General features: G+C 30.8%; 6 protein-coding genes across 8 annotated transcripts in view; 4 read left to right on the top strand and 2 right to left on the bottom strand.

The window, feature by feature from the left end:
• LOC119610302 (facilitated trehalose transporter Tret1) overlaps window positions 1-8953 on the bottom strand; it is a 31544-nt gene extending 22591 nt beyond the window's left edge. Inside the window, exon 1 of the mRNA XM_037965449.1 lies at window positions 8810-8953. Coding sequence (XP_037821377.1) covers window positions 8810-8859 — 50 coding nt within the window. The 5' untranslated portion in view covers window positions 8860-8953. The remainder of the gene's footprint in view (window positions 1-8809) is intronic.
• Window positions 8954-15601: 6648 nt separating this feature from the next.
• On the top strand, window positions 15602-17312 carry LOC119610304 (MYG1 protein). Of its 3 annotated transcripts, none has more exons than XM_037965456.1 (3): window positions 15602-15867; window positions 15922-16255; window positions 16308-17312. In XM_037965456.1, exons 1-3 carry the CDS (start codon window positions 15795-15797, stop codon window positions 17053-17055), a joined length of 1155 nt encoding a protein of 384 aa, XP_037821384.1. In that variant the 5' UTR covers window positions 15602-15794; the 3' UTR covers window positions 17056-17312. The 3 variants fall into 3 exon arrangements, with proteins under 3 accessions (XP_037821384.1, XP_037821385.1, XP_037821386.1); XM_037965457.1 differs by having other exon boundaries at window positions 15603-15831; XM_037965458.1 differs by having other exon boundaries at window positions 15606-15867; window positions 15935-16255.
• Window positions 17247-18165, bottom strand: LOC119610306 (proteasome subunit beta type-3). Its single transcript, XM_037965460.1, has one exon. It carries the CDS (start codon window positions 18000-18002, stop codon window positions 17385-17387), a length of 618 nt encoding a protein of 205 aa, XP_037821388.1. The 5' UTR covers window positions 18003-18165; the 3' UTR covers window positions 17247-17384.
• Window positions 18166-18480: 315 nt separating this feature from the next.
• LOC119610307 (trypsin alpha-like) lies at window positions 18481-19198 on the top strand. Its single transcript, XM_037965461.1, has 2 exons — window positions 18481-18723; window positions 18824-19198. Exons 1-2 carry the CDS (start codon window positions 18512-18514, stop codon window positions 19014-19016), a joined length of 405 nt encoding a protein of 134 aa, XP_037821389.1. The 5' UTR covers window positions 18481-18511; the 3' UTR covers window positions 19017-19198.
• Window positions 19199-21428: 2230 nt separating this feature from the next.
• LOC119610300 (E3 ubiquitin-protein ligase Iruka) lies at window positions 21429-23119 on the top strand. The gene is made up of 2 exons (XM_037965447.1): window positions 21429-21730; window positions 21792-23119. The coding sequence occupies exon 2, from the start codon at window positions 21958-21960 to the stop codon at window positions 23032-23034; it is 1077 nt and encodes a 358-aa protein (XP_037821375.1). The 5' UTR covers window positions 21429-21730; window positions 21792-21957; the 3' UTR covers window positions 23035-23119.
• A 1712-nt stretch (window positions 23120-24831) lies between these two features.
• On the top strand, window positions 24832-26949 carry LOC119610301 (the record flags this gene model as incomplete). Its single annotated transcript, XM_037965448.1, has 4 exons — window positions 24832-25067; window positions 25124-25339; window positions 25646-26816; window positions 26888-26949. Coding segments are annotated over exons 1-4 (1566 nt in total), but the record flags the coding sequence as incomplete, so codon positions are not given.
• Window positions 26950-26953: the final 4 nt, after the last annotated feature.

Genomic DNA, 26953 nt, shown 5'->3' with positions numbered 1-26953 from the left:
TCAAAGAAAAATCACCTGCAAACTCGATTATAAACGAGGGAAGTATACCTCTAGTCTATAATCTAGTCTATAGTCTAGTCTATAGTCTAGTCTATAGTCTAGTCTATAGTCTAGTCTATAGTCTAGTCTATAGTCTAGTCTATAGTCTAGTCTATAGTCTAGTCTATAGTCTAGTCTAGTCTATAGTCTAGTCTATAGTCTAGTCTATAGTCTAGTCTATAGTCTAGTCTATAGTCTAGTCTATAGTCTAGTCTATAGTCTAGTTTATAGTCTAGTCTATAGTCTAGTCTATAGTCTAGTCTATAGTCTAGTCTATGGTCTAGTCTATAGTCTAGTCTATAGTCTTGTCTATAGTCTTGTCTATAGTCTAGTCTATAGTCTAGTCTATAGTCTAGCCTATAGTCTAGTCTAGTCTAGTCTATAGTCTATAGTCTAGTCTATAGTCTAGTCTATAGTCTAGTCTATAGTCTAGTCTATAGTCTAGTCTATAGTCTAGTCTATAGTCTAGTCTATAGTCTAGTCTATAGTCTAGTCTATAGTCTAGTCTATAGTCTAGTCTATAGTCTAGTCTATAGTCTAGTCTATAGTCTAGTCTATAGTCTAGTCTATAGTCTAGTCTATAGTCTAGTCTATAGAATAGTCTATAGACTAGTCTATAGTCTAGTCTATAGTCTAGTCTATAGTCTAGTCTATAGTCTAGTCTATAGTCTAGTCTATAGTCTAGTCTATAGTCTAGTCTATAGTCTAGTCTATAGTCTAGTCTATAGTCTAGTCTATAGTCTAGTCTATAGTCTAGTCTATAGTCTAGTCTATAGTCTAGTCTATAGTCTAGTCTATAGTCTAGTCTATAGTCTAGTCTATAGTCTAGTCTATAGTCTAGTCTATAGAATAGTCTATAGTCTAGTCTATAGTCTAGTCTATAGCCTAGTCTATAGTCTAGTCTATAGTCTAGTCTATAGTCTAGTCTATAGTCTAGTCTATAGTCTAGTCTAGTCTATAGTCTAGTCTATAGTCTAGTCTATAGTCTAGTCTATAGTCTAGTCTATAGTCTAGTCTATAGTCTAGTCTGTAGTCTAGTCTATAGTCTAGTCTATAGTCTAGTCTATAGTCTAGTCTATAGTCTAGTCTATAGTCTAGTCTATAGTCTAGTCTATAGTCTAGTCTATAGTCTAGTCTATAGTCTAGTCTATAGTCTAGTCTATAGTCTAGTCTATAGTCTAGTCTATAGTCTAGTCTATAGTCTAGTCTATAGTCTAGTCTAGTCTATAGTCTATAGTCTAGTCTATAGTCTAGTATATAGTCTAGTCTATTGTCTAGTCTATAGTCTAGTCTATAGTCTAGTCTATAGTCTAGGCTATAGTCTAGTCTATAGTCTATTCTATAGTCTAGTCTATTAAAAACATAAATATTTGTAATTTTATTAAAATCAAACTAACCGGTTAGAAATCGTAAATTTAGAAGATATACCCTACAGACCCTTTAAAATTAAAATAATTTTATACAGAAATATGTAGTTTAGTTTGAGAATTTTTATAAAATTGAAAGAAGAGAATCTCAAAAAGAATACAGTTTTATCAGTCAGGCACCAGATATGGTTGCAATGGTCCAAAATAAAAAAATACAATTTTGGGGATTTATTTTCTAAGAAAAATCATTTTTTTGATATCGGGTCATATAAAATACGAGAAGAAGCTGTCATGGCCATTGACTTATAATTTCCGTAAATTTTAATTCATATAACGGACATAATAAATCTGGAAACATGTTCTTAAATGCTTAACACAATGCCAGTGTCAAAACAAAATTTTCCCAATTACTAATTGAAAAATTTTAACTCAAGATGTAAAACAAACAAGTTTGAAAGATTAAATTTACTGGTTTTCAATTTTCATTTGAGCATCTTGAAAGGTTAAACTTTATAAACATCAACAACGTAGCCTGGAAACAGAATTTTTAAAATTGCACGTGTTTTGCAAAAAGAAAAAAATCAAAATGAGGTAATTTTTAACTTATTTTGACAGATATTTTGTAAATCCCAAAAAAAAAAAAAAACTTTCTAAAGTTATGAGTTAATAAAACCGTTATGAGTTCATTTAGTTATTAAACAGAAAATTTTATTGAAAATATTTTAAACAAAATTTTCAACACTGCTTGTTTTTTTTTTTTTTTTTTTTTTTTTTGTAAAAAAAAGTAATGAACTCTGGGAATTTTTTTTTATGTTTTCAATTTAGTTTAAATTTAATATTTTTAATTAATTGTTTTGTAATTTTAAATGTGAACAAATACAATTATCTGTAACTTCCGTTTCAAATTAAAACTAATATTACATAGAAAAAATAAATAAAATGAATTAAAACTATCGTTACTATTGAAATTTAATTGATGATGTGAAAATGTTTTCAAAAAGAAAGTAAAAATAATAAGATGATATTTAATGATAAAATTGTATTTAATTTAGTTTCGTATGTAGTTTTTATTATTATGTAAGTGAATAAAAGTGCAATTTTTATTAATTGGGTTACAGAGCTAACGTAATTTGTTCAATATATTGCCTTAAAAAAATTAGGTTGAAAATAAGGTGATGCTTTGTTACGCATTACTGCGAAATATATGCAAACATTGATGCCAAATAAGTACGTGTCTCTTCAATATTTGAAGAAAGACGAATATCACAAATCATAGTCTATAGTATAGTCTATAGTCTAGTCTATAGTCTAGTCTATAGTCTAGTCTATAGTCTATAGTTTAGTCTATAGTCTAGTCTATAGTCTAGTCTATAGTCTAGTCTATAGTATAGTCTATAGTCTAGTCTATGGTCTAGTCTATAGTACAATATATAGTCTAGTATATAGTCTAGTCTATAGTCTAGTATATAGTCTAGTCTATAGTCTAGTCTATAGTCTAGTCTATAGTCTAGTCTATAGCCTAGTCTATAGCCTAGTCTATGTCTAGTATAATCTAGTCTATAGTCTAGTCTATAGTCCTAGTCTATAGTCTAGTCTATAGTCTAGTCTATAGTCTAGTCTGTAGTCTAGTCTATAGTCTAGTCTATATTCTAGTCTATAATCTAGTCTATAGTCTAGTCTATAGTCTAGTCTATAGTCTAGTCTATAGTCTAGTCTATAGTCTAGTCTATAGTCTAGTCTATAATCTAGTCTATAATCTAGTCTATAGTCTAGTCTATAATCTAGTCTATAATCTAGTCTATAGTCTAGTCTAGTAGTCTAGTCTATAGTCTAGTCTATAGTCTAGTCTATAGTCTAGTCTATAGTCTAGTCTATAGTCTAGTCTATAGTCTAGTCTATAGTCTAGTCTATAGTCTAGTCTATAGTCTAGTCTATAGTCTAGTCTATAGTCTAGTCTATAGTCTAGTCTATAGTCTAGTCTATAGTCTAGTCTATAGTCTAGTCTATAGTCTAGTCTATAGTCTAGTCTATAGTCTAGTCTATAGTCTAGTCTATAGTCTAGTCTATAGTCTAGTCTAGTATAGTCTATAGTCTAGTCTATAGTCTAGTCTATAGTCTAGTCTATAGTCTAGTCTATAGTCTAGTCTATAGTCTAGTCTATAGTCTAGTCTATAGTCTAGTCTATAGTCTAGTCTATAGTCTAGTCTATAGTCTAGTCTATAGTCTAGTCTATAGTCTAGTCTATAGTCTAGTCTATAGTCTAGTCTATAGTCTAGTCTATAGTCTAGTCTATAGTCTAGTCTAGAGTCTAGTCTATAGTCTAGTCTATAGTCTAGTCTATAGTCTAGTCTATAGTCTAGTCTATAGTCTAGTCTATAGTCTAGTCTATAGTCTAGTCTATAGTCTAGTCTATAGTCTAGTCTATAGTCTAGTCTATAGTCTAGTCTATAGTCTAGTCTATAGTCTAGTCTATAGTCTAGTCTATAGTCTAGTCTATAGTCTAGTCTATAGTCTATATAGTCGAGTCTATAGTCTAGTCTATAGTCTAGTCTATAGTCTAGTCTATAGTCTAGTCTATAGTCTAGTCTATAGTCTAGTCTCTAGTCTATAGTCTAGTCTATAGTCTAGTCTATAGTCTAGTCTATAGTCTAGTCTATAGTCTAGTCTATAGTCTAGTCTATAGTCTAGTCTATAGTCTAGTCTATAGTCTAGTCTATAGTCTAGTCTATAGTCTAGTCTATAGTCTAGTCTATAGTCTAGTCTATAGTCTAGTCTATAGTCTAGTCTATAGTCTAGTCTATAGTCTAGTCTATAGTCTAGTCTATAGTCTAGTCTATAGTCTAGTCTATAGTCTAGTCTATAGTCTAGTCTATAGTCTAGTCTATAGTCTAGTCTATAGTCTAGTCTATAGTCTAGTCTATAGTCTAGTCTATAGTCTAGTCTATAGTCTAGACTATAGTCTAGTCTATAGTCTAGTCTATAGTCTAGTCTATAGTCTAGTCTATAGTCTAGTCTATAGTCTAGTAGTCTAGTCTATAGTCTAGTCTATAGTCTAGTCTATAGTCTAGTCTATAGTCTAGTCTATAGTCTAGTCTATAGTCTAGTCTATAGTCTAGTCTATAGTCTAGTCTATAGTCTAGTCTATAGTCTAGTCTAGTCTAGTCTATAGTCTAGTCTATAGTCTAGTCCATAGTCTAGTCTAGTCTAGTCTATAGTCTAGTCCATAGTCTAGTCTATAGTTTAGTCTATAGTCTAGTCTATAGTTTAGTCTATAGTCTAGTCTATAGTCTAGTCTATAGTCTAGTCTAGTCTATAGTCTAGTCTATAGTCTAGTCTATAGTCTAGTCTATAGTCTAGTCTATAGTCTAGTCTATAGTCTAGTCTATAGTCTAGTCTATAGTCTAGTCTATAGTCTAGTCTATAGTCTAGTCTATAGTCTAGTCTATAGTCTAGTCTATAGTCTAGTCTATAGTCTAGTCTATAGTCTAGTCTATAGTCTAGTCTGTAGTTTAGTGTATAGCCTAGTCTATAGTCTAGTCTATATTCTAGTCTATGGTTTAGTCTATAGTCTAGTCTAGTTTAAAGTCTTGTCTATAGTCTAGTCAAAAGTCTAGCCTACAGTCTATAGTCTTGTATATAGTCTAGTCTATAGTGTAGTCTATAGTCTAGTCTATAGTCTGGTCTATAGTCTAGTCTATAATCTAGTCTATAATCTAGTCTATATTCTAGTCTATTGTATAGTTTATTCTAGTCTATATGTCGTCTAATCTAATGAATTCAAATAAAAGTTTAAATTCTGTTATATCTTGTTTCATTTTTGAGATATCTTAACCTAAAGTTAGGAATGAATTTTATTCCCTAAAAATGCTCTTTGTATTGTTTAGATATCACATCTATTTACTGAGATGTCGTTCGTTAAAGTTCATTACATATAATAAAGTGAAATAGAAACTTATTCGATTTGCAGTTAATACCCTTATTACTTAAAATTTAATATTTTCTGTAAAAAATAAAATATATTGCATTATTTTCCATTTTAAAAAATGTGAGTTATTCTTAAACAATTTAATGTTTTTCTTATCTCGCAAAACAATTAAATTTAATATCCATTTCAACAGAAGCCACAATTTTGGTATTTACAATTATTACTAATTTTACGCTTCAAAACCCCCCACACCAGACATCATAATGCGTAGTTACAACTGACAGCTACAAAAAATCTATTTAATTTTAACACTTTTGGGGTGTTTTATATGAGCAAAATTTACTTGCATAACAAATACAATTTGTAAATATATATTTACATATATATGATAAATAATTTAAAATATATTATATAAAAATATTTTTTTTTCAATTTTTAAACGGAATGAAATTTTTTTCTTAAAATGAAATTTGTATTAATCTAATCATTTTCAAAATTAAAAAAATTAAATCCACTTCAAAATCTTTAAACAATTACAATTGACATTTTACAGGTCGCTACCCTTCAAGTTTTGTTGATTACAACTGAGTTGTGACATTAAAAAAAAATGTTACATTTGTTTTTAAGGTCAAGTGCATTCATTAAAATATTTTAGTTTAATGAATAATGAATAAAGACATTTGTTTTAACATATTTCTCAATACAAAATTTGTTTATATTTTTATGATAAGTTATGTTAGTTAATCAAAATAACAACAACAAAAAATAGGGAATAAACATAGACTAAGATTTAAGTGAATGGAATCTTTCATAAAATTAATATTTTGTTAATTTATTATTAAAACTGTCATATTATATGTTGACAGCTTGTAACTGTCAGAAGGGATCATCTGTCTATAAGACAAATTTTTTTCTACTACCCCCTATATAATGATTCAAAATTTGCAAATATTTTAACCTAATGTCAAATTTATGGGGTATTTGTTAAATAAAAGTTTTTATTTTAACTTTAAATATTTTGCATTTATAATTACTAAAACACGATTGTTATAAAATTTATGACCTTCAATGAAGATTTTTTTTAAATATTGTTAGTAGAACTTGATTGAAAAAAAACTATTTTAAATTGAACTATAAACAAATTTTTAATGAAAAAACTCACATTTAATTGAGAATGAACTTTAGCCGGCTTTTTGAACATACCGTTAACAAAATTCGCTTTCGTCGGAAATCCAGTTTTTGTATTCAAATGCAGAGTTATATCGCCGATTTGCTAAACATAATCGTTTAAGCAAAAATAGCTTTTAAGCTCTAGGCTAAAACGCATTTCAAGTCAAAAAGTTCCATTTATTACTATTTTAGTTCAGTTTTAAACTAAAACTAGTTCAGTTCTCACATCTTTTAATCCCGAAAATAAATGACAGTTTTATAAATCGTTAAAAGTATACTTTTAAATCAAAATTCTTAAATTTTATTCTATAATATGTGAAATATGTTTGTTAAATTAAGCTTATTTACTTTTTTTAAAAACTGTCTATAAATCAAATATAATTTATTACACAAAAATTGAAATCAATCTTTAATTATAAAACCAGATTATCTCAGCTGACAGTTTCTTTGCAGTCACTAACACTAACATTTTAAAAGTTTATTTAAACATGAAAAAAATGGAATTAAAAAATGTTAACATGTTAAATTTTCCGGTATTAAATGTTATTTAATATCATTTATACTGGAAAAAAATACTTTTTCTAACAAATATATGTATATATTTGCATTAGGTGGACCCCCCTTTTATATATAAATATGCATTTTAAAATTTGTCGATGCAAATAAATAATTTTGCTATAGTGAATGTTTATAAAAAATTTAAAATTTTTTGTATGAATTTTTAACTCAGTTTAAACGGCCAAAATGGATTTTTTTTAAACTGATTGGGATTCAGCGCTGATTTAGTAAATGTTAAAAAAGGTTAGTAAAGGAAAAAAACTATCAGTATCTTGAGAAAGGAAGTATTGCAAATTTTATATAGTAAATTTGCACCTCTTAAACCTATCAGCGACAGGTCTAGGGGTTCACAAAGGAAAATACTGCGGGTAGAAAACAGTTTTAATACTATACTAAACTAATAATATACGTAGTATGTATATCAATGGATAGGAAATAATGTATATACATATGTACATATTTTTAAAACATGTAAAATTTCATTTTTAAAGAATACAGCAAAAATGCTTCACTTTGTATAATCCAGATACATATATAGCATAGATATAGAAACATGAAAATCATGATTTTCCAGAATTTTGAGTAATTTCGGATGCTATATTCGAACTTTTGAACTTTTTGCAATAAGATGTGGATTTAACGACTTTTTTAGGTTAACTTTAGCTTTTTCCGACATTTTGATTGTTCGAAGGCCGATTTATAGAAGATTTATCGGATATATATATCGGTCCTTTATTAGTAAATTTTCAAAAGCGACTTTATTGAAAATTCGACCAATCGTATTTAACTTTTATAAATCCACCACCATGCGAAGACGAACTCTGCAAATACGAGGTTTATAAAACATTTACAAGAAGCCTTTGAAACGTCTTTGATGAAATTTCTTAATTTCTTCTACGGTGGACACTTGTGGTCTTCTCTAATAAGTAACCGTACATACATACATAAGCTTTTTACGCAAGGCGAATATATTATAAGGTGAAGTCATTTCATTTTGCGGCGAATTCATTCAATTTTTTATATATGGAGTTTGACAGCGTCGGTTTTGAGAGAGAATTTTTTTTATATGGAGTTTGACAACGTCAGACTAAATTTCCATAGACAAAAAAACAATCAGCTGTTGAAATGACTTCACCTTATTAGTTTCGCCATGCTTTTTACGCGTAGGATTTGTATTATTCGGCTTAAACCGATTTTCGAATGATGTTTATTATTATTGTTCAAACAATAACGTCATTACAAAGTTCTTTATACTACTGGGAATCAAAGAATAAACACAATAAAGTTTTCTACAAAACGTTTAATTTTTTACAACAATTTAAAGAAACACTTTAAAACCCGGCAAAAACACCTGTTAATTGAAGCTTAATCTGCACAATACACTGCGATTAAAATAAAAAATCGTACACAAGGTTTTTTGTAAGTATAATTTAAAAACACATTTTTTTTAATTTTATTTATTATAGACATGTTGAAATGCAACAAAATATATAGTTGATTTTTTTTTTAATACGAAAATGTAAGTACGTATAAAATAAACTGCCAATATGTGTAATTTGTTTAAGTTTAAATAAAACATATTGTGAGAAAATATCTACTGAAAGGTATTTATCACGTGTTTAAATTATTATTATTTACAAACCGAAAAAAAATCTCACATTACCATGGAATTTGTAAGATTTTGTTTGTAATTGTAAATGTTTAATAAATTTAATATTTAAATTTACTTTACAAGATTCGAATTACATACATTGTAGGTACATGACGACTAACATTTCTTCTTAAACGAGTCTCCGCCATTTTTTTCCTTTTGCAATGTATTTGAACGATTTTGTAAGCCGTTAGATATTTTTTAACCGTTTTTTAACATCTATGTGCTCGTTTTAACTTGATTTGTTATACTGAAATGAATTTTCACTGGCAAAATTTGTTATTTGTTCAATATTTTTCGTTTTCCTAAAAATTCCCTTTTGTGAAGAATGTTAGCTTTATATGGCACAGTGGGTGGCAAATGAGAATTTTACCTGTCAAAATATAAAGCAATTTACAAATTTATTTTAAAAAATACAGTATTGTCTAGGCTTAACATTTAGATTTAGTTTTCTTTTTTGAAATTCAAATTTCCCCTCAAGGATATATTAATATTAAACGATTTGACCTACTGAATTTTCAAAATAAACTCTCAATTAATAAGTCTAAACAATGGCCCACTGTTCGGACATTATATCTTTTTTTTCGCGTAATAAATCTTATAATAAAATTAGCTTTGTGTATGTTTGTTATTTTTTCAATACACTTTGTCATTAATTGCTTTGATTTCAAATTAGTTCATATATGATAATTAAATTGTTGTACCATTTTTAAGGCGCGTTTTCGTAAAATTTTTGTTTAAAATTATTGATATTTGTACTCTCATTTTTTACATATAAATCATAGACACTGTTAGGATATGGATGGAAATAATTTAAATTATACATATTATAAACTTTATAATATGTACATAAATGAAAGTAAATATTTATTAATGTTTAACCAATAGAACTGCAAAGTATTATATTAACACCCCGATTTGCCTGCATTATTTATTTTGTTAAACAGAAAATGTGAATTCTTCGAAATTTTAACGAAATTTTTTCTTGAAAGTTTAACTTGAAAAATAAAATGTGAATTTTAAATAGTTTAATTATGTCATAAATAAATAGACTTTTCATTAAAGCTTTACTCACATAGTAAAATTGTTTTTGTTTTATGTTACGTTTGTAGTATTCAAAAGTCTTAAATCGGTTCTAATACAACCAACACATATCGGAGTTTTTAAATTCATTAATTTAATTAATAACATCTATTTTTTTATTAAAAGTATTTAAATTCTTGACAATAATTTACTAAAAACTCCAAAAAAATCGTCTAAATCCCATTTTCCTGCTAACTGAACAAATATAAAGTTACCATCAATTTTATATTTTTAAGAAAAACAAGTAAGAGTGTTATATTCGGCTATGCCGAATCTTATATACCCACCATCAAACCTCGTTTGACTCGAATGAAACTTACTTATGTCGAATTTCATCTATATACTCGTATATTTAGGCCAGTTATAAGCGTTAAAGTAATTTTCTGAAGGGGTAGGGTCAATTATGGGTCGATCCTCATAAAATTTGGTAGATAGAATTTGGTTCGTATTAAATTTATTTGTGTCGAATTTCATCGCTACACTCGTATTTTTAAACCATTAATGAGCGTTGCAGTCATTTTCTGAAGGGGACCTTATATGGGGGGTAGGGTCAATCATGGACCGATCCTCATAAAATTTTTTAGATAGATTTTGACTCGTATGAAACTTACTTATGTCGAATTTCATCTATATACTAGTATTTTTAAGCCAGTAATGAGCGTTAAAGTCATTTCCTGAAGGGGACCTTATATGGGGGGTAGGGTCAATTATGGACCGATCCTCATAAAATTTCGCATATTGATTTTGGATCATAAGAAACTTACTTATGTCGAATTTCATCGCTATATTCGTATTTTTAAACAAGTTATGGCTGTTAAAGCTGCTTTTCGAGGAGCCACTTGTATGGGGGCTATCCGAAAACGTGGACCATTTTCAATACCAAACAAACCTTACCTATAAGAAATATTTATGTGAAATTTCAACCCTCTAGCTCTTTCCATTCGGACTCTATCGTGCTTTCAACAGACAGACAGACAGACAGACAGACAGACGGACGGACAGACATGAAGGGGTAGGGTCAATTATGGGTCGATCCTCATAAAATTTGGTAGATAGAATTTGGTTCGTATTAAATTTATTTGTGTCGAATTTCATCGCTACACTCGTATTTTTAAACCATTAATGAGCGTTGCAGTCATTTTCTGAAGGGGACCTTATATGGGGGGTAGGGTCAATCATGGACCGATCCTCATAAAATTTTTTAGATAGATTTTGACTCGTATGAAACTTACTTATGTCGAATTTCATCTATATACTAGTATTTTTAAGCCAGTAATGAGCGTTAAAGTAATTTTCTGAAGGGGTAGGGTCAATTATGGGTCGATCCTCATAAAATTTGGTAGATAGAATTTGGTTCGTATTAAATTTATTTGTGTCGAATTTCATCGCTACACTCGTTATATTGATTTTGGATCACACTGAAATATTGATTTTGGATCATAAGAAACTTACTTATGTCGAATTTCATCGCTATATTCGTATTTTTAAACAAGTTATGGCTGTTAAAGCTGCTTTTCGAGGGGCCACTTGTATGGGGGCTATCCGAAAACGTGGACCGATATTGCCCATTTTCAATACCAAACAAACCTTACCTATAAGAAATATTTATGTGAAATTTCAACCCTCTATTCGGACTCTATCGTGCTTTCAACAGACAGACAGACAGACGGACGGACAGACATGGCTAGATCGTCTTAGAATTTAATGAGAACCCAGAATATATATACTTTTGTGGGTCTATGACCAATATTTCTATGTGTTACAAACGGAATGACAAAATCAATATACCCCCCATCTTTTTTGATGGTGGGTATAAAAACTGGTTTTCATCAAAATTATCAATTTAATCAATATTTAAGATAAAAAATAAACATTTTTAACAAAACAAAAATAATTTTATTTTCAAAGAAAAAAATTAATGAAAATTTTTCCTAAAACTTAAAAAACCGCCTCCAAGTCAAGTGTTTGTATACCTATCTTCTATATATATAAAATTCTAACGTTACTGACTGACTGCCTTACTCACTGGCTGACTGATTCATCATCGCACAGCCTAAAAGAAGATTGGCCTCCCACCAAATAGATAGAAGACGGGATTTTTGGAAATTCTAATGTTGAGGAGGCAAAAAGGGTAAAAACGGGTAAATTCGGTAACCTTATATCTCCTAATCTAGAAAAGATACAAAAACAGTTTAAAGCTTCATTCAAAAAATAATCAGGCAGGTATATGGTATTTTTTTTTAAATTCGGAGCCTTTAGGGAATAAACGAACAAAACTGTATTTTGGTACTTTTTTTGCACCCCATGTATCTTTTCAATCAATGAATATACAACAAATATTTTTGACTTATTCATAATATAACGAAAAAATAAAAACATCAATTTAGTACTTTTTGGATATTCGGACGTTTAAGGGGTAAAATTGTACCTATTTTTGGTACTTTTTTCATAAAACATTGTTTTTGGTTTATTAACTTATGCGAATACATAATAACGGACTCCCACTACGATGTTGTAACATTTTGGAATAGAATTTTTATTTTGTTAGTAGGGAGGAAAAAAGTTCCAAAAGGGGGTTAAAACTGGAAATTTGATTTTATTCAAACACTATGAGTCAATTTAGATAAAAATTTTAGATGTATTAACACTAAACTAAAGGATATTTTTTGGTACTTTTTCATTCTCCAACTGGTACTTTTTGAATTTTCTATGGTACTTTTTCGTTCTTCACTGGTACTTTTTGAGTTTTCTTTAAAATTAAACCTAGAAACATGAAATTAAGCATGTAGGGCACGGAGTAAATGAGAATCTATAAAAGGGGACTTTTTGGTACTTTATCGTCCTTCAAATGGTACTTTTTGAGTTTTCTATAAAATTGAACCTAGAAAAATGAAATTAAGCACGTAGAGCCAGGAGTAAGTGAAAACATATAAAAGGAGACTTTTTAGTACTTTTTCGTTCTTAAAAAGGTACTTTTTGTGTTTTTTATAATATTGATCCTAGAAACATGCAATTAAGCATGTGGAGCCCGGAGTTAATGAGAATCTATAAAAGGGTGATTTTTAGTAGGTACTTTTGAATTTCCGATGATAATGAACCTAGAAACATAAAATTATGAATGTAGAACTAGAAGTAAATGAGAACCTATAAAAACGGACTTTTTGATACTTTTTTAACTATTACTTTTTGAGTTTATTATAATATTGAACTTAAACATGAAATTAAGCATATAGTCCCCGGAGTAAATGAGAACTTGGACCTTTTGGTAATTTTTCGTTCAATCTGGTACTTTTAGAGTTTTCTAGAACATAAAACTAAGCAATAAGGGACTTGAGTGAATAAAAAATTTAAATAGAGTATTTTTTTGGTACTTCTTCGTTCTTTAAATGGTATTTTTAGAATTTTCTATAATATTTTCGTACTTCAACTGGTACTTTTTTATATAATGTCAATTTTTTGACAATAACACGTATTTAAGCGTTTTATTGACAATAAACAATCGATACCAAAAAAGTACCCTCTGATGATTTTTGATACTGAAACAAAATTTCATTTTCCATCCCTGCCGTTGATGTTTACTGTACCCGTATGGCATTTAAAGCGTCTTGGCGACACATCAAATTGTTTGACTCAAACGGTAAGTTTTTTGATCGTGTTAGTAAAAAAACTCACACCGCATATATACATGTGAGTTTTTTCACTAAGACCTGGTTCACACTGGCAAACTTTTATGGGAAACTTTTGATTTTTGTGGGTGAGAGAAAGAGAACCAAATATCAACGATCTCTTTCTCTCACACACAAAATCAAAAGTTTCTCAGTGTGAAACAGGTCTAAAGCGACACGGCCACACATCAAATTTGTTTGACCCAAACGGTAAGTTTTTTGATTGTGTTAGTGAAAAAACTCACATGTATATGTGCGGTGTGAGTTTTTTTACTAACACAATCAAAAAACTTACCGTTTGAGTCAAGGCGAATTCAGATAAGGTGGTGTTATTCAATCAGCTGATTATTTTTTTCTTCACTTGACTGGAACGCACTGATGTCAGCATGGCGAAACTAATAAGGTGAAGTCATTTCAAGAGCTGATTGTATTTTTGTCTATGGAAATTTAGTCTGACGCTGTCAAACTCCATATAAAAAAAAATTCTCTCTCAAAACCGACGCTGTCAAACTCCATATATAAAAAATTGAATGAATTCGCCGCAAAATGAAATGACTTCACCTTATAATCTATTCGCCTTGGATGTCAGAGTTTGTTATTGTTTACATTTTTATATTTAAAAATGTCCGATAAAACAGAGAAAAACCTCGTTAGTATTTTGAATAATTTATGTAAAAAAATCTGAAAATATAAACAAATATTTTTCTATATAAATAATGAATAATTGGTAGGTACGCATGTACCAACTTAATATAACAATAATATTTTTTTTTATTAACTGTTAAGAGATTAAACAATATTGCCTTATATTTTATATTTACACTTTTTAGATGACGCGATTAACTAAAAAATTCTGTTCCGGAACACTTGATATAAAAAACCCGCATGACGTATTTGACCGACCGGCGAAAACTGTCTTATATGTTATGGTCAAATTTTGAGGTCTAAAAAAAATAATAAATTGTTTAATATTTACACTGTGTATATAATGTGATTAACTAACAAAATTCTTTTCCGGAACGCTTTTTATAACAAAACCTATATGAGATATCTACCCGTCCGGCGGCAGCTGACTACATTTTGTAAATTTTAAAAATTACTCCGCCGGTGTAGAATTTTCCATTTACAACAAAGATTCTTTCATTCGGTATATAATTTTTCTATAAATTTTTACATTTTTATTTTTCACAAAAATATTAATTTTTCATAATTTTGGGCACAAACTTAAGTATTGCAAAATTAATTTTCCGGAGTAGAATTTTTCATTTAGAACAAACATTATTCCACTCAGGGTATATTATCTTCACAAAATTTAATATTTTTATGTGTATTTTTTATAAAATATAAAAATTTCACAACATATTTGCATTAGGGTTCTATAAATCGACTTTCGAACAACCGACTTTTTGTCGAAAAAAGTCGAAAAGTCGATGTCGACTATTTTGTTCCAAAAAAGTCGATAACTCGACTATCGTCTATGAAAAAGGTCGAAAAGTCGACTTTGTAAATAAAAGTCGAAAAAAGTCGAAAAGTCAAAAAATCGGAAAGTCGAAAAGTCGAAAAAAGTTGAAAATTCGAAAAAAGTCGATAAGTCGAAGAAAGTCGAAAAGTCGGAAAAAGTCGAAAAGAGTCGAAAATTTTAAAAAAGTGGAAAAGAGGTCAAAAACTCTAAAATAATCGGAAAAAATCGAAAAAAGTAAAAAAATAGTCGAAAAAAAGTCGAAATAAATCGAAAATAGCCAAAAAGTCGTAAAAAATCAAAAAGTCGAAAAGTCGGAAAAAGTCGAAAAGTCGGAAAAAGTCGAAAAGTCGACCATTTATAAAATACTAAAAGTCGAAAAGTCGACTTTTAAATAAATGAAAAAGGTCGAAAAGTCGAAAAATCTACTTTTCATAAAATGGAAAAAGTCGAAAGGTCGAAAAGTCGACTTTTAACTAAATGCAAAAAGTCGAAAAGTCGACTTTTCGTTTCAACTATAGAACCCTAATTTGCATTAAATGAATTCGGTGCAATTAATGTTTTGACATTTTTGACAGTGTGTACCAAATGCAAAAGCAAATTACATGGAAAATTTTGTTGTTGCAGAACTGCCACCACCTTATCTGAATTCGCCTTAGTTTGAGTCAACAAATTTGATGTGTGGCCATCTCGATTTAGAACAATTTGTTAATCCTTCAAACTTGGCAGCGCTGGGCGAATGTAAACATACAAGATGATAGGCAGCACATCAGCTTACTGAATGTGAAATGTCAAATCACACATATAAAAAATATACCCTCAAACGTTGATATGTCATACTACCTGCAAAAACCTTGTTTATGTTCGACTTGTAAACATGTGTAGCATTTTCGCTAGCAAATTGCCGATAATTCGTAAGTTATATCTAACGATTTTCAAAACAAACAAGCGTGAGTGTTTCTTCATTTAATTAAAACATTTTTTGAATTAAACCTTATAAACAGCCCATTTATTTAGAATGTCTGTCACAACTGCTAACGCTATAAGCCCCAAACGTTTGCGAACGGAGGGAGCCCCTTTAACTATAGGCACACATAGTGGCACCTTCCATTGTGATGAGGTATTAGCTTGTTTTATGCTTAAACAATTGCCAGAATATGAAAATGCCAAAATATTAAGATCACGCAATGATGCCGAACTGCATGAACATTGTGATATTATTGTGGATGTGGGAGGCGAGTTTGATCATGAGAAAAAGCTTTATGATCATCATCAGAAAACTTTTCAGGAAACCATGAGTAGTTTAAGACCCGAACTAGGAGATCAGTATAAAATTAGGTACGTGCCAGTAATAAATTGTGTAAAACAGAAATTAAATTCTTTGTTTTAGATTAAGTAGCGCCGGTTTAGTTTTCTGTTTTTATGGAGAACGTGTTATAGATCAAATCCTCAAAAAGCATGCCAACGTATCACTCAGTCCGGAAAATTTAAAATTAACATTTAAACAATTGTATGCCAACTTTATAAGTGAACTTGATGCCATTGACAATGGTGTGCAAATATGCCCCGATGGTAAGGAACCTTTGTATAAGATTTCCACACATTTATCGAAGAGAGTGGGTAATTTCAATCCCGGTTGGGAAGAGGAAGGCACCAATGTGGATGTCAATGCCCGTTTCGAAGAAGCTATGGCTTATGCAGGCAAAGAATTTATCGATAATGTGTTGTCGATTGGTGGTTCTTGGATAAAAGCTAGAGAATATGTACGCACTGCTTTGAAAACAGCCAAAGACGTTTATGAAAGTGGTGAAATTCTAATGTTAGAAAAGTTCTGTCCCTGGAAACATCATTTAAGTGCTTTGGAGAAGGAATTTGAAATGGAGGGTGTACCAAAACTTGTAATTTTTGTGGACACCTCGGGTGGTTGGCGTGTAGCTGGTGTTCCTGTAACACCTGACAGCTTTTTGGGTCGTAAGTTTTTGCCTGAACCTTGGAGGGGACTAAGAGACGAAGAGCTTTCTAAGATGGCTGGTATTGAAGGTTTAACATTTGTACATCACACAGGATTTATCGGTGGGGCGAAGACAAAAGAGGCAGCTGTAGCAATGGCTATTAAGAGTGTTCAATGGAGTTCCTAGTAAAAAGTAATGAAATTAAATGAAAAAATAAAAACAATTTATTATGAAAAATGTTGGAATACAAAACGATTTTAACTAAATAACATGATTAGTGCATATTTTGTGAACATGATAATCATAAGATTGTTATAATCTAACATGTCAATCTTTCATCTTATTAAACAATTCTTTTAGTAATTATTAAACATGACTTTGTTTTACATTTGTTTGAAACAAATTATTTTATTTTAATTAAAAATCTTTCTGCCTGAAACACATTTTTTGTGAGAATTGAATTACAAAATACAATAAGAAAAGTAAATAAAACCAGTTTTGCCTTTTCCCGCTCTCTAGTCCATGCGAGTCTTCAATGTTTTTGTGGTAATTTTATCCTTTTCGATAATATACACTGTAGCACCCCAACCGCTTATAGCATCACGATCGAAAGCGTTAATCATTGCTTGAGATATAACTTCAAATAGTTGATTGGGCTCCAAGTCGGGTTTCCACAAGGTTTCACACATACCATACAACTGTTCACCACATGTGCCAGCCACTACAAAATCATCGGGAACATTTGGACAGCCTATCAAATCCATATTACAAATAAAAGGCTCCATTGTCTTGGGATCCAAACCGGCTATGACTGGTTCAATAAAATAGGGTCCAAAACGATGCTCGTACAAGAAACTAGAAAGCATTGCTGAAAATCTGGCCGGTTGCATTTCACGATTTTCTCTAGTCTCGTACAAATTCTTGCGGAACATCAAACGATCCTTGACGGTTAGAATATCAGTTTGAAGGCCCACTAGCCCCAAGAACATGCGTGGATTTATTTGGAATACCTTCTCGAAATCAGTTTCAATAGTTTGGGCCTGTACACCGAAACGTCTATCGGTAGCAATGGCCACACAATCCTTGCCACGCATTGCTACTACGCAACCACCATTATAAGCCAAAATAGACATGTTTACTTATATTTTTAGCAATTATTTTCTTAATTTGTAACTATAAAAATCTAATGATTTTGCAAAAATTTACGAAAATTAAAAATTTGCAAAACAAATGCCGCTTATGAACTAGCAGAGACGATGACTTTTTGTTTCTTTGCAGTGTTGTCGTGTTGTACAAATGTTTAATAATACTTTTAATAACAACACTGTTGAAAAGGATGCCATATATTAGAAATGTCAAAATTTGTTGTTAACAATTATTTGTGAATAGCTTAGAACTAGAACTGAATGCAAAAAAGTATTCGTAATGTCGAATTATTTTCTTGTTTGTATTGTAAAAATAAAAACATAACATTTCACAAATTAGAAATTTGGATAAAACACCTTTGTACTTTCAATACACACATCTTTAGCGGGAATTTGAAAAACAATGAAGTTGCTGTATTTTTCGCGGCAATTTATCACGCCACTGACCGGTATGATGATATTTTAGGTCGTCATACCAAGTCTTCATACAACCCCGGATGGATGTATATTATAGATCGATTCTATCGATTAAACTACCACAATTATCCACTAAGATAGAAGATAATGTAGCAGCAACTGTTTCAGGTTGGGGTTATCAAAGTTCAGGGGATCATTTACTATCGTCGGAACTGAAATATGCCATCGTTTATACGGTTAATCAACAGAAATGTCATGAAAGTTTATATTCTCATGGCGGTATAACAAATGCGTAAGAAGTCTGCTTTCTTGTACTAAAAAAATATATTATCCGTTTGCTATTAAGTTTCTACCTATGTATATATGTATTCTTATGCACTTTATATTTTCAGCATGTTCTGTGCTGCTGCCCGTAATACGGATGGCTGTCAAGGAGACAGTGGTGGACCCATTACAATAAATGGTATACTCGTGGGAATGGTGTCATGGGGAGTTGGTTGTGCCGATCCATATTATCTTGGAGTTTATACCCGCTTAGCCTATGCACCAATACGTTTCTGGATCAAGTTATTAACTAAATTGTAATACATTTATGTTTGTTGAAATATTTGTACAGTTTAAGAAATATACCAAATGAAAAACAAGTAATAAATTATAGTCGGGCGAGGCCGACCATATAATACCCTACACCTTTGACAAAAATATAATGTGATTTATTTGCCATAATAAAGCATTTAAATTGAATTGTACCTTGCCTCAGATATACATACTTAAGCCGTTTATTGTTGAATAAAATTGTGGACATTTAAGTGAAATTTTGATGAGGGCTTTTCATAGGGGCTAAGGTCATATGAGGACCTATTATTATGGAATTCGTGAGGGTCATCAAATCTTGTATAGAACTTGGTTTTTGCAGCTTTTTCCGAGATATGAGTATATTAAACATAATTATAAACTTAAAAGCCTATTCGGCGGGTTCAGATGTATGGGGGCTAGGTGAAATAATGGACCGATGTAAACCATTTTCAACAGGCTTCTTTTACGGTACCATAAAAGATCACGTGCCAAATTTCATTAAATTATCTCCAAAATTGCGACCTGTAGTTTGATTACAAAGTTTAAAAGTCCTATTCGGGGGTTCAGTTGTATGGGGGCTAGGTGAAATAATGGACCGATGTTAACCATTTTCAATAGACTTCGTCCCTGGGACAATAGAAGATCATGTACCAAATTTCATTGAATTATCTTTAAAATTGCGACCTGTAGTTTGATTACAAGGTTTACATGGACGGACGGACATAGCTAAATCGACTCAGAAAATGATTCTGAATGGTATAGGGTATAGGACCAATATTATTGTGCGTTACAAACATCAGTACAAACCCAATATTCCCTCCACACTGAAGTGGTGTAGGGTATAAATACGATTTTTTATTTATAAGTTACGGTAAACTAGCTTTCTCTCGCAAATCAGTCTGACAGCACTTTCACATAAAATTTCCATCAATATGATTTTAATTCTATTACATCATGTTTCTAGATTTAATATTTAAAAGAATTCAAAAATTAAAGTACCAAAAAATTCACCCTTATAGATTCTGATTACATCAGGATATATGTCTGATTATATGTTTCTAGATTCAATATTGTATGAAAACCAAAGTGTACCATTTAAAGAACGAAAAAGTACCACAAATCCCTTCCTACAGATTTTCATTCACTTAGGAATCTGAATGTTGAGACGTCAGGTCTGAGTTGGGGAACAACTCTCGCGTCATCGCCATTATTTCTTAAGGACGATCAGGCTTGTGTTTGTTGCCAAGCTTTCGACAGAGTTACGTCTCACTCGCACCAATTGAGTGTATTACTCCGTATAACAGTTTCTAAGTTATGCGTTGTTTGCATAAATTGCGTGCTTTCGTTTTACTTACCTCATTTGAGGTTATGTTTGATTTAATTGGTGGAGACCAAATAATACTTTTGATTAATTAATTGTTCGGGGCTCCAACTTCCTATATAAAGTATAGGTCGATTGGAGGGTTCTCTCCAAACCAACGTGGATAACCTGGCATTTTGAGTGTTTTAAATACACCGTCAACAAATTACAGAGTTTAAAAAAAAGAATCTGAAAAAAAATATAAGAAATTCCAAAAGTACCTTTGAAGAACGAAAATGTACCAAAATGTCATATTTTATAGCTTTTAATTTACTGCGGGCTCTACATACTCAATTTAATGTTTCTAAAATCAATACTATAGAAATTTCTAAAAGACGGAGATGGCTAAATAGACTCCGTTATATTTAAGGACTCAGAATATACATACATATGAACATAAACATTATAGGGTCGGAAAATTATATTGTAGAAATTACAAACGGAATGACAAACCTTCTTACGAAGTTAAATAAAATAAAAATTCTAACTCACCTTTATAATATCAATTGTTTTGTTTATGTTGATGAACCACGTCCTGATGTGTATAGTAGTGAATGTGAAAAACATACTGCAACATTTGCAACTTTGATGTTCCTGGGTCTCTATATAACAACAAATGGGTTTCGGATCGGATGTTTTCTCTTCCTAAAGTTAAATTTTTCATTTTAGTAACACGAAACTACTGCAAAATAATTCCGTTATTATATTATATATTATAGGAGTACTTGCGGAGCTAGGCATACAATTTATTTTCCTTTTTTTATTGCAATTGGAATATTATTCCAATAGCAATTGTTGCAACAACAGCAATGCTTCACAACACTTCGATAAACGATCAATTCGCGGATGTGTATATATGTGTCTGCAGTTTATCCCGACACTGTCCTGTATGATGACTTTTCGCGCCAAGAAAGTCTTCATACCAAGTCGTCATACAATCCTGTGTATTTCTTATGTGTTTGATAACCTCCTTAGGATTTCTATACGTCTTCATACCTTCAAACACGTCATACAAGAATACAACCCTGGGTTGTAATAAAACAATCGCTAGAATTCACATTTAAAATCCGTTTGATCATAAGAAAAATAACTAAATTGACAACACTTTGTGGGGTATTGCAAAAAAAGAACATTTTGCTAAGAAAAAATCGAAATTTTTTTCACAAAAGCATTGTCAAATATAAAATTTTACCTAGAATTCTCTAAAAAATTGTAGAATAACAAAATTGCTAACTACTTTAGAAAATATAAACGAAATTATACACAAGAAGCTTTAGAAAACATTTACGAAATTTCAGACAAGTGGTGAAACTATAGAAACAGTGTGGTGTGGTAACTAAAAAAGACAAAAAATTGCCAATAGGTATTAACAAAAAAAAAAAAACACCAGCTGAAACAAAATACTAAAATAATATTTTTTGTAGAAAACGCAATATACTATAGTATTTCATTAACAGACTTTTGCAGACGGCTTAAGAAAACAAAGAAGTAAATACCCCCAGCAACGAAAAGCAAACAGTAGCTAGCCCTCTAACAGTAATTTTCAAGCCGGCATAGCGGGCCGCAACATCCCTTAACCAAATAGTTACTATGGCTGAAGCAGTTGTGGAGGAAAGGCCAACAGTGCCAACTAGATTTTATTGTCATATGTGCGATGAGGAAATAAACATTCCCAATACTAACACCGATTACATTTGTCCAATTTGCTCGGGAGGCTTTGTGGAAGAATTACCTCCAGCAGCTACGGCCTCTAATAGCAGTGTAGGTGGCAGTAGCAGTACAAGTAATGCAGGTTTTATGGGCGGTGGAAATGACGAGCAGCAACTGGAGACCTTACGTGGGCAAATAGCCAATTTATTGGCTTCCCGCAACGGTCCCAACCTGCAGATAAATATTAATCCTAGTTCTATGCGCAACCAGCCGAGAGGCATAGTATCCCTGGGCCCTTTGCCAACAGGCGGTGGACGTGTCAGACCTCAAAGTCTAGATCGCTTGGACGATGTCTTATTAAACTTTTTGCAGTCGATATCTGTGGGTAGTGGCGCTGTAGCGGGCGAAATTAATCCTTTCGATAATTCGCAACTTTTATTTATGGGCAATTTGGGTGATTATGCCTGGGGTCGTGAGGGTTTAGATACGATTGTTACCCAATTACTTAATCAAATGGAAACATCTGGTCCCCCGCCTCTGGCCAAGGATAAAATTGAGGATATACCCAAAGTAGACATAAGCGCCGAAGAAGTTGAACGTAAATTGCAATGTTCCGTCTGCTGGGAAGATTTCAAAATTAATGAAAAGGTACGCAAACTACCATGTTCTCACTTGTATCATGAAGATTGTATAGTGCCATGGTTAAATTTACACGGCACTTGCCCTATATGCCGTAAATCGCTCAATGGCGAAGAAGACGACGATAATGATGTTCACATGGACATTGTTGATGAGCATCAGCGTCCGGCTACTGCTTCTGTATGTCCCATACATCAACAACAACAACAGCAGCAGCCACAACAAAATCAAAATAATACAAGTAATAATTCGGAGCAACCTGGTACTAGCAATTCAGCTGCTAATACATCAGCATCATCTAGTCAACGTCAGCAGCAGCAACAACGCTCTGAAAATATTTTTGGTTTTGAAAAAATGGATAGTGTTGATTTGGACTAAATAGTTTTTGTTTGTCTCATTTATTTTTCTTCTGTTTCTTAACTAGCATGTATGAGAATTGGAAATATTATGTTATCTATACAAGGTGAGCGAAACACAAGTAAGCTTCAAGGGGGTTTTATATAAAAAACATATATTTTTAATTGGGTTTCTTTTTGCCAAATTTAACAAATATTTAAATTGTTTTGATTTCAGAGACTTATTTATTAATCATAATTTTATTTATGTTACAGAAAAGAGAGGGAAATTATAAAGTACACGATTTTTCAAAATTTATTCATAAACTTTGCCAAGTATCTATCCTTAAAAATTATATTTACATTTGTTTTTTTTTAAGAATTTAAATATTTGTTTTTATTTTGGCCAGATATTAAAAAAATATATTTTAACTTCGCTCAATGTATTATAAGCTACATTTTTATAATTAAATATTTTTAACGGATTTTTTTTTAATTCTTTGGAGTATTTGTTAATATTAAATCTGTTTCAGTACTCAACAGATTTACAGGTTTTGAAGGGGAACAGTAATTAAGCTGGGAGCAAAGAAAATAAAAATTTTATACCACAATCAGGACCTGCAAATCTGACCACTAATTGAGTAAGAAAAATCAAAAAACTATTGGAGAAACTAATGCTCAGTTTTTGAAACCGTTAAAACTTCAAACCAAACTAAATTATTAACTTTCGTTTCTGCACAGGTCATGTTTTATTATTTTTAACTGTCAACTAATATTATCTATACATTTTTAACAACATTATTATTTTGTTTGTATTTAAATAATTAAAAAAAATCGATCTTGTCACCTAAACTTTGGCTATACATACATATATTTAACGATATACATAATAATATTATATATTCTAAAATACTAAAACAGATATTTTTCATTTAATTTATTAATGTAAAAAATACTTTTAAATGAAAAACAAAAAAAGAAAGAAAATTTAAAATATTAATTAAAATATTTTATGCGAAAACTAAAAATCTATAAATTTATTATAAAAAAATGAGTGCGTGTGTCGAACATAATATTAAAAGGTTATTTGTTTGCCACAATAAAACAGATAAATCACAGCAAACTCTCACCTAAAAACCATTGTTTTTATGCATAACTTTATATTTTTTTATTTTTTTAATTTTAAAATAATATTTTTGTTTATTGAATGCCACCAACTTCTTTTAATATTTACTATGATATTGTAAGCTGAAAAAAACAAAATTATTTATTTTTGTATAATCTAATTTTTATTATATTAAACACTTTTTAAGGAAAAATTTCTTTTTTTTAATATTTGTAACTCAAACTTTTAAAATATTGTTTCAATTTTTGCCTAAAAACACATTATACATGAATTATACTATACATATTATTCAAAAAAACGTTTAAAATATATTTAATAACATTTAATGATAGCTTAGTTGAAGACGAAATAAAAAAGTTGAAAAAAAAACATAAATACATAAAATGTAAAAAAAAGGTATTGAGAGTTTTATTACGTATAATAAGAGTAATCAATAAAAAGTATGTAATTTTTACAATATTAATTTGAATGACAAACCACAATACAATTTTTCAGCAAATATTCAATTGAGTAGAAAAAAATTCACCACAAACTCAAATTTGCTAAATTAAATGTTCTGTTTTGTTGTGGTTTAATACACACATTACTATTAATACACACATACTATTTCATCCTAAAAATATGCTGTGTGTTTCTTTTTCAGTGCTGCACACTTATTTGTGTTCTTTTTATCAGTGTTTGGTGCTTTTTAAAATAAAAAGTTGGCAACGCCATTGTCCTAGCAGATTCTTTTTTCATAAATTGTTGTTGGACCATAAATTAACTAAAAAGTTTTGCAAAATTGCCAATAAGATTGATTAACAACAATTTAATACAAATACATAACAATAAATATGATAACAGATGCAGTAGGAGAGGCCATTGATGAAGATAATGATGAAAGCAATGAGCTATTGCAGGAATTGCAAGAAAGTAACCAGGACCCGGAATTTACGCGCTTAACAGAAATGGTCAGTAAATACACATATTATTTATTTATTTTTATAAAATATCTTCATTTTAAAAGGTACGCCAGCACTATTTGAATTATTTGGAAAAGCAATTGCAAGAGAATTTGTTAAATTCCAATAGCAATAATAAAAAGAATGGCTTGCGCCGGCAGGACTACGCTAATGAGGAATTGTGTAAAAAGTCAATTAGAAAAACAGCTGAGCTGTTGGAGGATAAAGCCGTCAAAGCATGTATGATAGCAAAGTTCTATCAAAGAGCAATGGTTAAAATTGTAAGTTGAAAAGATAAAATTGTTTATACATTACACAGTTAATTACAGTTGAAAAGTTTCCAATATACAAAACTTTGTTCTCTATGCTCGGAATGACTAAAACAAATTAAAATTGTTCTAAAAATTGAATAAGACTCACCGGAAAGTATGTATAGATCTTTTAAATATGTACATATGTATATAAATTAGACTGTGAGTTTGTTCCACTTTGATGCAAAAACGTATTAATCGTTTTATATCTATGAATTTAGTATTCTCGAATTAGAGATAACGTCCCTTATATAAAATGTATTTCAAATATTCCAGATCGCAATAGTCAGGCGAACAACGCAAGAAAAACGCTTATTTACACATTTGGAGAAATGTATAAAAACTAAAGTTAGCTCCAAACCACTAACAACTTCCAAAGAAACGCAAACAGAAGCTGGCCTTCTAGAAGATATATGTCCACATAATGACGCACCTTTAACACAAAATACAACATTTCAATCTGGTGACCATGGTATTGATCATGATCAAAATAAAATGTCTTTAGATGAGAAAATTGAAATGTTTCAAAAACATTTACAAAAAGAAAAATGTTTGGATATTGTTAAGAAATATCCCTTAAACAATCAGACACCTAAAGTGTCTAAAAGACAACAACACCATCGTAACTATAGGCGTCACAATAGGCATCGCAGTGAACACCATGCAAAGCCTAAACAGGAAGAAGTTTACTTTAGTCCCACACCGTCTATTGTAACAGCTCCCATTTCACCCATTTCACCTGCGGTACAGAAAACGCCTTTAGACACATCTTTAATTGAAGCGGGAGCAGTATCCCAAGAAGTGGAAAATGAGAATTCTAATGATAGCGTTGCTGTAGAATTGGCACGTCTTTTTAGCGAGGAAAAAACTGAATTGGATGAAATTTTTGGCATTGATCCGAATGAGGAGCCCGATGATCCCCAGATTTGTAAAATTCTTAAAGAAATTGAAGATGCCAAAATTAATCAAACCACAAAAACCAATATAGTTGGTGTAATAAATACTAAAGAAAATCCTGAACCAATCGAACATCAAGACAACAACTTTCTTCTAGAACCGAAACAAATACGGCCACAAAACTGTCAAGATTTATTTAAGTCTATAGATTTAAGTAAAAGCATTTGGCCTTGCGAACTGTTTATGCAGAGACGTAAATTAAGTGAATCATTGGCACGTCTCATCGAAGAAGATCTACGTTGGCATGATGTAATGAAATGGAAATTTGTCCAACTGTTTGGTGAAGACAGTGATGATGAATTTACGCCCTGCAGTCCCAGCATAGAATTAGATGAAGTCCTAATAGGCAGCTGTATTAGACGCATTTCGCCTTGGGTGGTGCAACATCTTATGAAGCCCATGCGGGATGGTTTAATTGGCAATCGTTTCCTGTTCAAAAAATTGGCCAAAAGTTTGGCTCGCAGTATTATTATGGAAAATCAATATCCGGGTAAGTATTGCAGATGTTAAATATTTATTTAAAGGTGTTTTTTAATTATTGTTTTATGTTTACTCTTTTAGACGAATCAATAATTAAAGATTGTGTGGAAACCTTTTTCTGCCTGCATCAGGCAGTAATGTCACTGG

The sequence above is a fragment of the Lucilia sericata genome, unplaced genomic scaffold (genome assembly GCF_015586225.1).
Source record: "Lucilia sericata isolate MDLA Ls3-8-SP2 unplaced genomic scaffold, ASM1558622v1 Contig001150F_arrow, whole genome shotgun sequence".
NCBI lineage: Eukaryota > Metazoa > Arthropoda > Insecta > Diptera > Calliphoridae > Lucilia > Lucilia sericata.
Note: the sequence above shows the minus strand (reverse complement) of the source record. Positions and strands in the feature narration are given on the sequence as shown.